Genomic DNA, 12,500 nt, shown 5'->3' on the forward strand with positions numbered 1-12,500 from the left:
AAAATAATTTTTACAAGAAGATTATTGTGTACTCTCATTGTCACAGTTGTGACTTGTTAATAAAAAAGTGACATAGCGAGTAAGTACACATGGGTGTTGCTCATGGGTGTACACATGGTGCACTCCTACTGCACCTGGGCAAAGGACTTTTTGATTATTAAAAGAATTTATGTGTCAGGTATCACGGGCTCATACTTATAACTGTAACTCCTTGAGAGAATAAAAATGAGAGGATTGCTGGGTGCCAGTGGATCATGCCTGTTATCTTAACTACTCAGGAAGCTGAGATCTGAGGATCCCAGTGCAAAGCCAGCCTGGGCAGGAACATCCATGAGACTCTTATCTCCCATTAACCACCAGAAAATTGGTAGTGGTGCTGTGGCTCAAGTGGTAGACCACTCACCTTGAGCTGAAGAGCTCAGGAAGAGAGCCCAGGTCCAGAGCTCAAGCCCCATGACTAACAACAAATAGATAGGTAGAGAAAGAGAGAGGTCCTGGAGAAACATGCATTCCTTCAAAGTAAAGTCAATGCTAACATAAAAGTGAGATGAGTTAATTCCCTCTATAGAGGGAATTAAATTTCTATTTTAAGATTATTGCTTTAAAAAGTTATTTTACTAAAAAGGAAGAAAATTAGATAGGCATTATTGGAAATGAAACCAAAACATTTACATTACTTCATGACTAAAATTTAAAAATTGATATTGCCTTGTTCATATCAAATATATCAGTTTAATTTCAGTTTGCAGTATTTTGACTGATTAATACTTAGTTAAAATTGGAAGGTACATGATGTAAAACTACTTCATGGGTAAAATGCATAAAAATAAACTATTTTAGAATTAATTTAGTTATTTCCCATTTATGGAGTACAAAGTATTTGCATAATATGTAAATGTCTGGGTGGTCATAGGAGAAATGTAAACTTTTTCACAGGTGGCTGCAACTATTGTGGAATTCCTTAGAAAGTGAAAAACATCTCATATATACAGAGTATGACAATTCCAAAGGTATTATTTCTTTTTATATTCTATTTTCTTGTAAAGATGCTGTACAGAGAGGCCACAGCTACATCAGTAAGGTAATGAATACATTTCTTGTCGAGCATTGTTACCCCCTCCTTTGTTTTTCTCCCACTGGGAATGTGGCTTAGTGGCAAAGTGCTTGCGTAGCATACATGAGGCCCTGGGTTCGATTCCTCAGTACCACATGCACAGAAAAAGCCAAAAGTGGTGCTGTGGCTCAAGTGGTAGAGTGCTAGCCTTGAGCAAAAGAAGCTCAGGGACAGTGCCCAGGCCCTGAGTTCAAGCCCAGGACTGGCAAAAAAAAAAAAAGAGTCCAAAGATATTATTTCTATACCAATCCTAGATATCTGAGCAATGGCCTGTTTAGGTGCTTTTCCAGTTTAATCTGGGATAAAATAGCTTCATAATGAATCTGCTCCTCCACTGCTAATTACAGTTATATTTCATCAAGTACATATGCATGACCCAGAGAAATGATAGTGAGCCTAAAAGAAAGTGTGAGCTATTTCATTTTATATCATATGTGCAGCATTTTCTCCAGGGACATCAGATTACCTCCTTAGCCAATATATACGATAGATAGAAATAAATATGGTTGAAGTTTTAACTTCCATTTTAAAAAAAAAAGCAAATCAAGTCCATTGATGGTAGGCCAATAATTTTAAGCTACATGAGAAAAGGAATGAGAAAGTCAATGGTCGACCAAAACAAAAAACAGAAGAAAAAGAAAAGAAAAAAGCCGTTTCCTCGAGGTAAAATGCGGACACCGTTCAGAATTGGAAGTTGGATACAATGCCATGTCCAATGACACATATAATGAGTATGTTCTGATAATAACAATGCTGATTTATTACAGACCCTAAGGGAACCAGAGCATAAACCATAGATGAATGCGGTGAATTTATCATAATATAAACAAACCTCAGATGCACATACAGAACACAGTGAAAATGATAGCCAGCTCTGCAGAAAACTGATATTAATGAAACTGGAAGTAGATACAAGTACAAAGATGAGAGAGAAGCGAGGAGTGCTAAATAGCTGTTCATGGGAACCATGGAAGGGGCGAGGGGCTCCTACTGAGAAGCAACTAAATGTAGCCACATTCATAAAGTGTTCAGATCTTTGTAGTCAGGGTTGACATGTGAGCTTTCCCAGTGAGGGCAGCCTGCCATCAAATAGGAGCAAACACGAACTCAAGACCTATCTACGTACTTTACATTCATCTATTATCTATCTTCCCATGCCTGTACACATTTTGCTTATACTCATATATGTAATATATAACATACATATACAAGGTGTACAGCAGTTTGAACTATATACATATATCTTATGATCTATAAGACATCTATACATAAGTGAAGATACATAGTATATCTATGTTGAAACCATGATTCACAATAGCCAAAAAACAGAAACAATCTTAGGTCCTTACTAGTAGATGGATAAATGAAACACGATACACATACAATGAAATGATACTTATTTTGAAATGTGATAACCTGGAGATAAACCTTGAGAAAGTCAGCTAACTGAAATACTATAGCAACAAAATATAAATGTTACATGTCTACACTTACATTACATACAGAGACTAGTCAAATTTCTAGAGAGATAAAAATGGTTGTTGCCAGACCCTGGGGAGAAAAATTCAAGGGAGGAAGGAATGGGAAGTTGTTGGGTGTAATTAGAATTTCAGCTTTATATGCTGAAAAACATTCTAGGGATTGTTCGCACAACAGTGTGGCATGTACTTAATGCAAAAAAATGATTACAACAGTAAAATTTATGTGGATTTTGCTACATTAAAATATTTCTCTGAAAACTATTATAGTCTACCTTTAAAATACAATCAACTCAATCTAATAAAAGAATCAAATGAAGGCAATGCAATAAAATTGACACAACTTGCATATGATATGTATTTGGAAAAATATTAAAGCTGTTTCTTGCTTTTAAGAAATTAAAAAACAAAACTAAGACTAGCTGGGAATCAATCAGTGGTTCACAGCTTTCATCCTCGCTATTCAGGAGATTGAGATCTGAGGATTGAGGTTTAAAGCCAGCTAGGACAGAAAAGTCTGCTAGACTCTACTCCAAATAGCCAGAAAAATTCCAGAGTAGACATGTGGCTCAAGTGGTAGAATGCCAGCTGCAAGCAAGAAAGCCTACTGAGTGCAAAAGCTTGAGTTCAGCCATCGTATACACACACACACACACACACACACACACACACACACACACACACACACACACACACACACACACACACACACACACAATTTGTGAATGAAAACAATGAAATAAACATGTCTTATTAAACACTAACTTATTTTAATAATGACAAAAATCTAAGGAAGTCTGAGAAATAATATCAAGCAATGGAAAGAGGTGACACTGTTCAGAAAGAAATATACTCTGGAGCTGGGAAGGTGGTTCAGTGGTAAGAGTGCTTGCCTCACATGCATGAGGCCCTGGGTTCAATTCCTCAGCACCACATAAGCAGAAAAAGCCAGAAGTGGCGCTGTGGCTCTTGTGGTAGAACACTAGCCTTAAGCTGAAGAGCTCAGGGACAGCGCCCAGGCCCAGATTTCAGGCCCCACAACTGACAAAAAAAAGAAAAAGAAAAAGAAACATACTCATTATCTGACTTACAAAGCTTACAAAGCTGTTACAACTTAAAGAGGAAGAAAAAACATATTTAAACATGTTAAAAGCAACAGCAACTAAGTGCTGGTGACTCGTGCCTACAATCCTTACTCAGGAGGCTGAGATCTGAGGATCACAGTTAAAAGCCAGCCTGGGCAGGAAAGTCTGTGAGACTCTTATCTCCAATTAACCACCACCACCACCACCAACAAGATGGAAGTCGAGTTGTGGCTCACGTGGTAAAGTGCTAGCCTTAAGCAAAAAAGTTCAGGGATAGTACCCAGACCCTCAGTTCAAGCCCCAGAACTGGCACACGCACACGCACACACACACACACACACACACACACACACACACACACACACACACACACACACACAGCAACATCATAGCTGTGATTCTAATTATTTCTATAATTCTAGCTACTTAGGTGGAGGAGGTTGGGCAGATCATAGTTGAAGGCCAACCAAAGGCATATTGGGCAGGGGAGGTGTAAGACCCCTCTCAACAGAAAAAGCTGGATATGATGACAGATATAAGACCTGGTGATATAGCTACAAGGAAACACAGAAATAGGAGGATCATAGTCCAGAGCTGCCTGAGCAAAAGTGAGACCCTACCAAATCAAAAGGAATGGAGGTATGGCCTTCTTAGCAAATGTGAACATCAGAGCTCAAATCCCAATACTTAAATGTTACCATTTAAGTTAAATGTTAAATGTTCATTTTCTTTTCCTTCATGTCCACAAGAATTATTTACTTGCTTTTAAGTTTAAGGACTTTATTAACCACAGCTAGGGTTAGATAAATATGTCCAGGACAGTATAGAAAAGCAGTGAATAAAAGAAGAGCTATTTCTCCTTCTCTTCTGCCATTATTGACCAACATGTATTCCTAACTGAACACTGACATGTGAACTAATTAAGACTTCCTTATCTTGGCTTCTGAGTTCATTCCCAAAGACTATCTAGTTATTGTAAACTAATAAAAATATTTAAAGACATTAAAGGGTTGCTTGAAGTCAGGGAATTCACCAAGTGACAAGATAAAGACGTGTGCACTGTTTAAAACTTCTAGCCCTGTGTAGGCTAGTAAACATGTCTGGCTTTCATAAGGGAAGAAACTTCCAGTCAGAATGTGTAGCAATGCTGACACGTACCTCAAACATAATCCGACTTGAATTAATGTGCGTGACGATTTCAATTTAAACAAAAGTAAGCTCTAGATTTATTTGACTTCTTTTTCAAATTTTCGCTTTATTGACATTTCTTTGAAGTTGTTCCTATAAACATTTCCAGCCTCCCCAAACTTTTTCTCTTCTGTATTGATGCTTACTAAAATTGTCAAATAAAATAGTACTAGAGGCTTCTTTAGAGTTAACATTTCTGTTGAACATTGAATTTCAGAGATGATCTATGTGCTTTTACAAACTTACTTCAGTATCTCAGTGTTTAAAAAATGCACCAGTAGGAAAATATCTCTCCCTTAGTCCATTCAGGATGCCAAGAAGAGATCACCATAGACTAGGTAATTCCTAGTCATCAGAAATTTATTTTTGCCAGCTCAGGAGGCTGAGAAGTACAAAGTTAAGGTGCTGTCAGATTTCATATCTGGAGAGAACCCTGTTTGTGGGTAGTACCTTCTCTCTGTTCCTCCCAAGACAGAAGCTCCTTAAATCTCTTTCACAAGAACACTATTCCCACTCATGAGGGCTCTATCCTCATGAGCTAATCACTTCCTAATTGCCCATATACGAAGGTCCACTGGAGAGCTTATTATGTGAATTCTGAGGACAGATAAACATTCAGACCACAGCACTTCCAAAACAGTGTAGATGAAGTAGATTCCAGGAATTCACTCCCAAAGGTGCTTCCTGCAACTTCCTTCTGTACTGACATCAAAAAATGAAGTGGCCCTGGAAAAGGTTAAACTGTGGCCCAAAGTCACAGGGAGGTATAGATAGTGGCCAGCTAGTAAGTTCTGTCTCTAACAGAATGGTGAACAAGTTCAACTTAGTGGCCCTTCGACATAAAGGAAAATAGAGCTGGACTCTGGTGGCTCAGTTCTCCCATAATCCTGGGCAAGAAAGTCCATAAAACTCTTACCTCCAAAAAATCAAATGTGAACCTGTGGCTCAAGTTGTAGATTTTCAGCCTGAGCAGAAAAGCTTAAGGTTAGCACTCAGGCCCTGAGTTCAAACATCAATGAGATAAAATAAAATAAAAGAGACTATAGAGGAGCAAAGAGGCATCCTTTGAAAAAACTGAACTGAGAGAATAAAAACAATGATTTTATTCAGGAAAAAATATATACAGAACTTGTGAGCTCATTGTCTATATAAAAGATATAATCTTTGTGTCAAAAACACAATATGAGCCAGGTGTCAGTGGCTCACGCCTGTAATCCTAGCTACTCTGGAAGCTGAGATCTGAGGATCATGGTTCAAAGCCAGCCTGGGCAGGAAAGTCAATGAGACTCTTATCGCCAATAAACTACCAGAAAACCAGAAGTGGTGCTGTGGCTCAAGTGGTAAAACACTGACCTTGAGCTGAAGAGCTGAAGGACAGGGCCCAAACCCAGAGTTCAAATCCCAAGACCGACAAAAAAAAAGTATTTAAATAAAAATAAGTGGATACAACTCAATAACTTACTAAACAAGCTAACACTATTAACTTTTGATATTCAAAGTACCTATTTATTTATGCTCCATAAAGCTGCTGAGAACACTGAATTAGCAAATACTGATTCATTGCTCCTAGGCAAATACAGTGTTAGGTTCCTGTGAAATGCTAGTCACAATTTCTTTTAACAACCCATCAAAACCCTGTTTTATGTGTGTTTCTATTTAAAGATGCCTTAATATGAAATATTGATTCATTAAAACTGAACTCACAGCCAAGAACTCTATGACTCATGCCTCAGTGATTTTATCTTGCACATATTTTCTACAGGACACCGTCACAGCTTGGTGTGAGAGTTTGTGCATGTTTGGTGCTGTGTACTTATCTATAAATGATTCTCAGAGTGTTATGAATGGTGATTTGTCTTGATCATGCAATTTTACCAAGGAAGTAAGTTTTCAAATAAAATGGACTAGGATTTTAAAATAAGCACTTTAAGGTTGGTGTAATACCGGGTTAATAGCATAATTTTAATTGGCTTATATTGAAGATTTAGACGGCATACACATGACCTTTCAACCACTGTCACTTGTGAATTCCTTGGAATCCAGGATGTCTAGTCTACATTCGGTCATAGTAGTCTCTCCATTATCTAAATCTAACCTATTCATGTTGTTATCCTCTGCATGGAACCTTCCATGCCTTTGATAAAGAAAGGATCCATTAATGTTCAACCATCAGTTCATGCATTCTCATATACATCCGTCTGTTTATCCATCCTTTCCATCATCAAATATTAACCATAGAACTACTGGTGCTAGGGACAGTGATTAGCCATTGGTGCTGGAGATAGTGGTAAGCACCACAGATAATGGCTCCTACCCATGCTATCTTACCCATCTATTGGTCTACCTTACTTGTATAATCACCTATCTTGGGATGATTGTATTTTAGTGAAAGACAGATAGGCATGTGAGGACACAAATAATTAAGCCGTAGCTTACATTCCACTCATCACAGACGCACTAAACTAAACTAAAACAGAAGAATGGTGTAGCCTTAACCAGAGGCAAGAAAACTATTTCTAAAGATCTTGAGGGAGAGGATCTTGAGTGACAAATGTGATGTGGGGAGGATCTTGGTGTTTTTGAGGATGAGCTAGAAGACCATGGAGGTGATGAGAGAAAAGAAGCAGTAGCAAGGAACCTAGGGCCAAATCACGAATTGAGTCTGGATCTTATGTTCGATCCAACAGTGACAGTCTGGGAAGAATGTCACACTGTGAAAGCTTCACGCGGGATTCTGTGTGGACAATAAAACAGAGAGGACCAGGCTTGAGAGCCAAGGTTCCCAAAATGATTTCCAAGCAGAGGTGAAGGGGGACCAGCAGGGTGCTAGAAAATTGGTATAATGTCCTCATCACTTGACGTCCAAGGGATATAACATGTTAATAGTGTGACTTTGAACTTTATGAGGGGAAAAAAAAAACAGAATTAAGACTGTTCCTGAAGAAAGCAAGACCATCGAGGGGCTGAGTTTGGGCATATAAAAATAACAAGCCTCCATGGGCACCTGTGGCTCACACCTGTAATCCTAGCTACTCAGGAAGCAGAAATCTGAGAATCACAGCTACTCAGGAAGCAGAAATCTGAGAATCACAGTTCAAAGCCAGCCCAGGCAGGTAAGTCTTATCTCGAATGAACCACCAGAAAAACGGAATTGGTGTTGTGGCTCAAAGTGGTAGAGCGCTAGCCTTGAGCAAAATAGCTCAGGGACTGTACTCAGGCCCTGAGTTCAAGCCCAAGGTCCATCAAAAACATTTAAAAAGAAGCTTATTAGACATGACCATATGTCAAATGGTGGAGGTAGAAACATGACAGACATAATGCCTAAAGAAGGAGGGACAAGAATGTAGACATGAAAAATAAAAGGTTCCATCAGCCTACTAGGGCTGTGACTTTTCCTCAATCCAAAAGCACTGTGATCATTCATTCATTCATTCAACAAACTCAGTGCCTGAAATAAAAAGGCTTTCCATGTGTTCTCCTAGTTTTGGAAAATATCAGATAATATCACTATTACTTTACTGATAAACCAAAAATTAAGTAAAACTTCAAAGCAGCTTCAAAGTCAATAGTTTCTTTTTTCTCAGTTTTTAGGTCCTGGTATGTAAAATAAGCCTTTTCTGACACCATTCCTGTGTTAGAAACTTCCATAATACAGGGAGTTATTTATTGAATGAGTTATGTTTCATAACCCTTGAAATATTACAAAACACAGGCAATATGATCACCGAGTAGATATTTTTTCAATAAACTAGTTTGAGTCTAAATTTCAGATGAAATCCTTCTTGCCAATTTTAGGTCACTGCTAACAGTAAACTGGGCTGTGTGAACCATGTTTATGCTCCTATTACTCCATTCCAAGACAAGAATTCAAATGTGAACCAAATAATGTCAAAACCAAAAATTCCAAAACTGCAAAGTAGTCACAAGCATGAAATACAACCTCATGATCAAAGCAGAAAGCATTTCCTTTTCATGATTAAAGGAAATGTATCTAGGAAAGTAAACAGCATGTTTAAGGGGATAGACCTAAGTACCAAAGAAAAGAAAAAAAATAACGAGCCACTGGCTCACAGGTAGGATATAGGATATTCTAGCTTGATAGGTTGCACCAAGAGTTCCTTGCTGTCCAAGACAGGGCCTTAGTTTACTACACCACGTTCACTCTTGGAGTGGCTAGATGGTGCCCTCTTACTTCCTGTGGGTTCTAGGACAATGAATTGAATTCTAATCCATACAGGAATACTCTCCAGCCATGAACTATGAATTTCTGACTTCTTTCCTGGACCTGCTTTTTCCCACCTCAGTTTGAGTTCTCAGTATCTAGTCTGTTGCTTTGACTTAAACACTGAGTTCCTGAAAACTTCCCTTACTGCTTGGCTTCTAATCCCTTCCTGGATCCTTTTTGTTCCACAAAAATAAAAATGATACAGTAGGCAGCCTTAGTAGTTTTGGAATCAGACTTTGATCCAGAAGTCTTACTGATTTTTAGTTCATTTTAGCACTTCCTTTAATAAACACAACCATGTACAGATCTCCTGATACCTATTTTTAATGAAATTGAAAATGTTTAGGAGTGCTTACATTTGATTTTTTTTAATTGTCTAGGTAACCAGAGATAAAAGCAAGAAAAGAGAAAGGGGTTCCCAGTAGCAAAAAGAGACTATCTACTTTTTAACCTCTTCGAAGAGAAATGAAAGTGCTGTTACTTACTAGTTGGTGGGGAGAAAAAAAAAGGCCTATGTATTTGTTACATATATTAACGAAACAACAAAAAAACTATTGTCAGCACTTCAAACATTCTGATTCAAATAGCATAGTTAATGTAAACCCACTTTAATCTTCTCCAAATGTCTGCAACAAGAGGAAAGAAAAGAAACTTCCGCCCTTGATGTTGCATTTTATAGGCGATCATTTGCTTCTTCACTGATTAAAAGGCTGATTTCTCTGCTTTTTTGGCCCATTTAATGAGGAGCCTCTTAAATGCCACTGTCATTTATGGAGAATATGCTCCAAGAAGGTTGCCTGAAAGACTTTACCTCAAAGGCCTGGAAGTTCAGCCCGACATGGTAGCCCTCAGACACAGCTATTTTCCACACACATTCCTTCATTGGTCGGTAGTCATCGGGATAATTAGGAGACTGAATCTGCCCTTCATTTTTACGTATCTCACCTCCACAGATGGCTGAAGAACACAAACAAACAAAGCAATGAACCTAGGCATTCCATTTCATTTTCCATTTCTTTTGAGGTTAAGATTTAAGTTCAGTGCCTGGAACTCTGACTATAAACCAAGTGATATTACAAAAAAAAAAAAATCAAAGCTGGCTGTTGGTGCTATTGTAAAGATTTAGAGGGTAATAATAATAGTCACTTAACTATAAACATTAGATAATGATCATCCACGGAATATATAATCTTAACCACTGTGATATCACTTCTTCACAAAAGCAAGTTTTTTTTTTTAAACTTTTAAATGCTTTTAGAGATTTTATAAATCCACTTTCTGGGAGTTTGTTCTGTGAATCTCTGCCCAGCTTGCTCTGGTCTTTTGACCACAGGTAAAAATCACTCATCAGCAGAGAAGTTTCACCCCAAACAGAACTCACTCACTGGACTTCTGGCAGTGAACTAGTTCCATGTGTTCAACAGCTGTAGCTCCATCCACATAACCCTCTTCCTGGCCATGCGGGAAATCTTTGGAACAAAATGCTTCCATTTACTTAAAAAGTTTAAAGGAAGCAGAACTCTTTTGTGTTAGAAATCATCTTAAGTCCCTGACTAAAAGGGAGCTCTTCTGTCCACAAGCTGTCCCCTCCCCCTCAAAAAGGAGAACAGGAGCTATTACTAAATCCCGGAAGAACAATGCCAGTTGATTGTTTCAGAAAAGTCTAGAACCAAGAATGGAATAAATTCTCTTCTGAATACTGCCTCTTCTATTTAGACAAAGCGTACTTCAGAGATGTGCACAATTACTTTCTGTGCCATTTGCTACAATAGATTATTTCAGCAGCCTGGGGACCAAATACATATAAAATCACTACAAAGGAAAACCATTTATTTCTTCATCATATTGTGGTCATATCATGAAACCAATAATTAAGCTTTAAGAACTCTTTCACCATTTGTTCCTCCCATTAAATCTTGAGTCCATTTCATTGTTCATCTATCACTGACACCAGAAAATATATTGTTTGTGAAATTTCCATGTAGGAAGTATTTTTGTTAAAAAAAATCATCCTTTGAATATCAAAATGCAAGTTTCTAATTGTAACTATGGTTAAAACATCCTTTTTTTTAATATTTAAGAAGTTGTGAAAACAAAAACAAACCAAAAGAGAAGTTGTCCAAAGAGGTTTTAATTTAACATGTAAGACTGTCAATACAATGAATGCATCATGATCCATGTTACCCTCCCCTACTTTTGATTGTTCTTCTCCATCTCTCACAACCCCATTCATCCCCTCGGTTTATCTAGTTCCATTTTCAGGGATAAACATTGAATATTATGACAGTATTTGCCCAACTTCCCGCCTCCTCTTCCATTTCATCATTATGTTAGTAGAACGGACAGGGCATTTCTGGTAGGAGACCTAAGATGAAATGAGCTCTTCACTGTGGGTGACTTACCTTCATACACAGCTGCAAACCCTTTCCCTACCCAGTTACTGCTGCTTCGAAACTCAACCCACATCCTGCTGTCTGTAGAAGTCAGAACTTCCGGCACTTTGTCCCCACAGAATCTACCTAAAAGAAATACAAGAATAGATTCCTAAATGAAACTCTGTTCTCTACTCGCTCTCCACACCAGCCACAAATTATCCAATGGTTGTCTCCTATTTTGATTCCTTGACACTAGAGCCAACACTAATATCTGCCTTAATTTTTGCTTACTAAGGGAACGAAGTAGTTGCTTTATATCTACTTATAAAGCCCCAAGCAACCTATGTCAGTGCCATCCTACAAGGGGCTAGGTAAACTCACAAAGATATACATAAATGGTCACAGGTAAGGAACTATAGAAATCCAAAGGAATCAGAGAATGGCATGAGTCATTCCAGGGAACTAGTTCAAATCATCCATCTTGCCATTAGTGGGAGAGTGGAATGCATTCTCAGCCCAAGGAGGAGCTCTCCCTTTCTCTATCCAGGTCCAATGGTATAGCCACAGAACTGGATCTAGTATTACTGCCCATGCTCTATTACTTCTACTAGGCCATCATCTGCAATTACAGTAGCGTCACAGATGGTACCACAAGTCTTGGGTCTGAATTTTTAGATTCTTTTCTAATTGTGAATTTATTGGTAAGAGTTAAGGAGAAAGTGAATATAATAATGCTGTTCCTCCCACGTCCTTCTGCAAGGATGTGCTGATGCTTTCCTTCATCTAATTCTGATTTTTCACATGATAACTGGTGAAGTATGACCAAGTACATGAAATGATTCTGAACATATTATATTATTATTAAAACTACCTGTATTACTATATTAGTAAAACTATCTTTAGCATATGAAGGTAGCTACTAGGCAGCTGACTTTGAAAAGACAATAAACACATACACAATTTTTCTGGCTTCATAAAAAACTATAACTGCAAATTGAACATGATGACAACTTTGCAGAAAGTTACCTTGCTGAG

At 38.0% G+C, this 12,500-nt stretch overlaps 1 protein-coding gene across 2 annotated transcripts in view; it reads right to left on the minus strand.

Annotated features, from left to right (window-relative positions):
* The window catches only part of Tll1 (tolloid like 1), a 147,455-nt gene that overhangs the window by 28,906 nt on the left and 106,049 nt on the right, over positions 1-12,500 (minus strand). For both annotated transcript variants that reach the window (XM_070016520.1, XM_070016521.1), the window contains exons 11-12: positions 11,493-11,609; positions 9,902-10,047 (exon numbers count right to left, since the gene is read on the minus strand). In XM_070016520.1, coding sequence (XP_069872621.1) covers positions 9,902-10,047; positions 11,493-11,609 — 263 coding nt within the window. The remainder of the gene's footprint in view (positions 1-9,901; positions 10,048-11,492; positions 11,610-12,500) is intronic.

Source organism: Dipodomys merriami, unplaced genomic scaffold, assembly GCF_024711535.1.
Source record: "Dipodomys merriami isolate MVZ:Mamm:240054 unplaced genomic scaffold, mDipMer1.0.p SCAF_12, whole genome shotgun sequence".
Lineage (NCBI taxonomy): Eukaryota > Metazoa > Chordata > Mammalia > Rodentia > Heteromyidae > Dipodomys > Dipodomys merriami.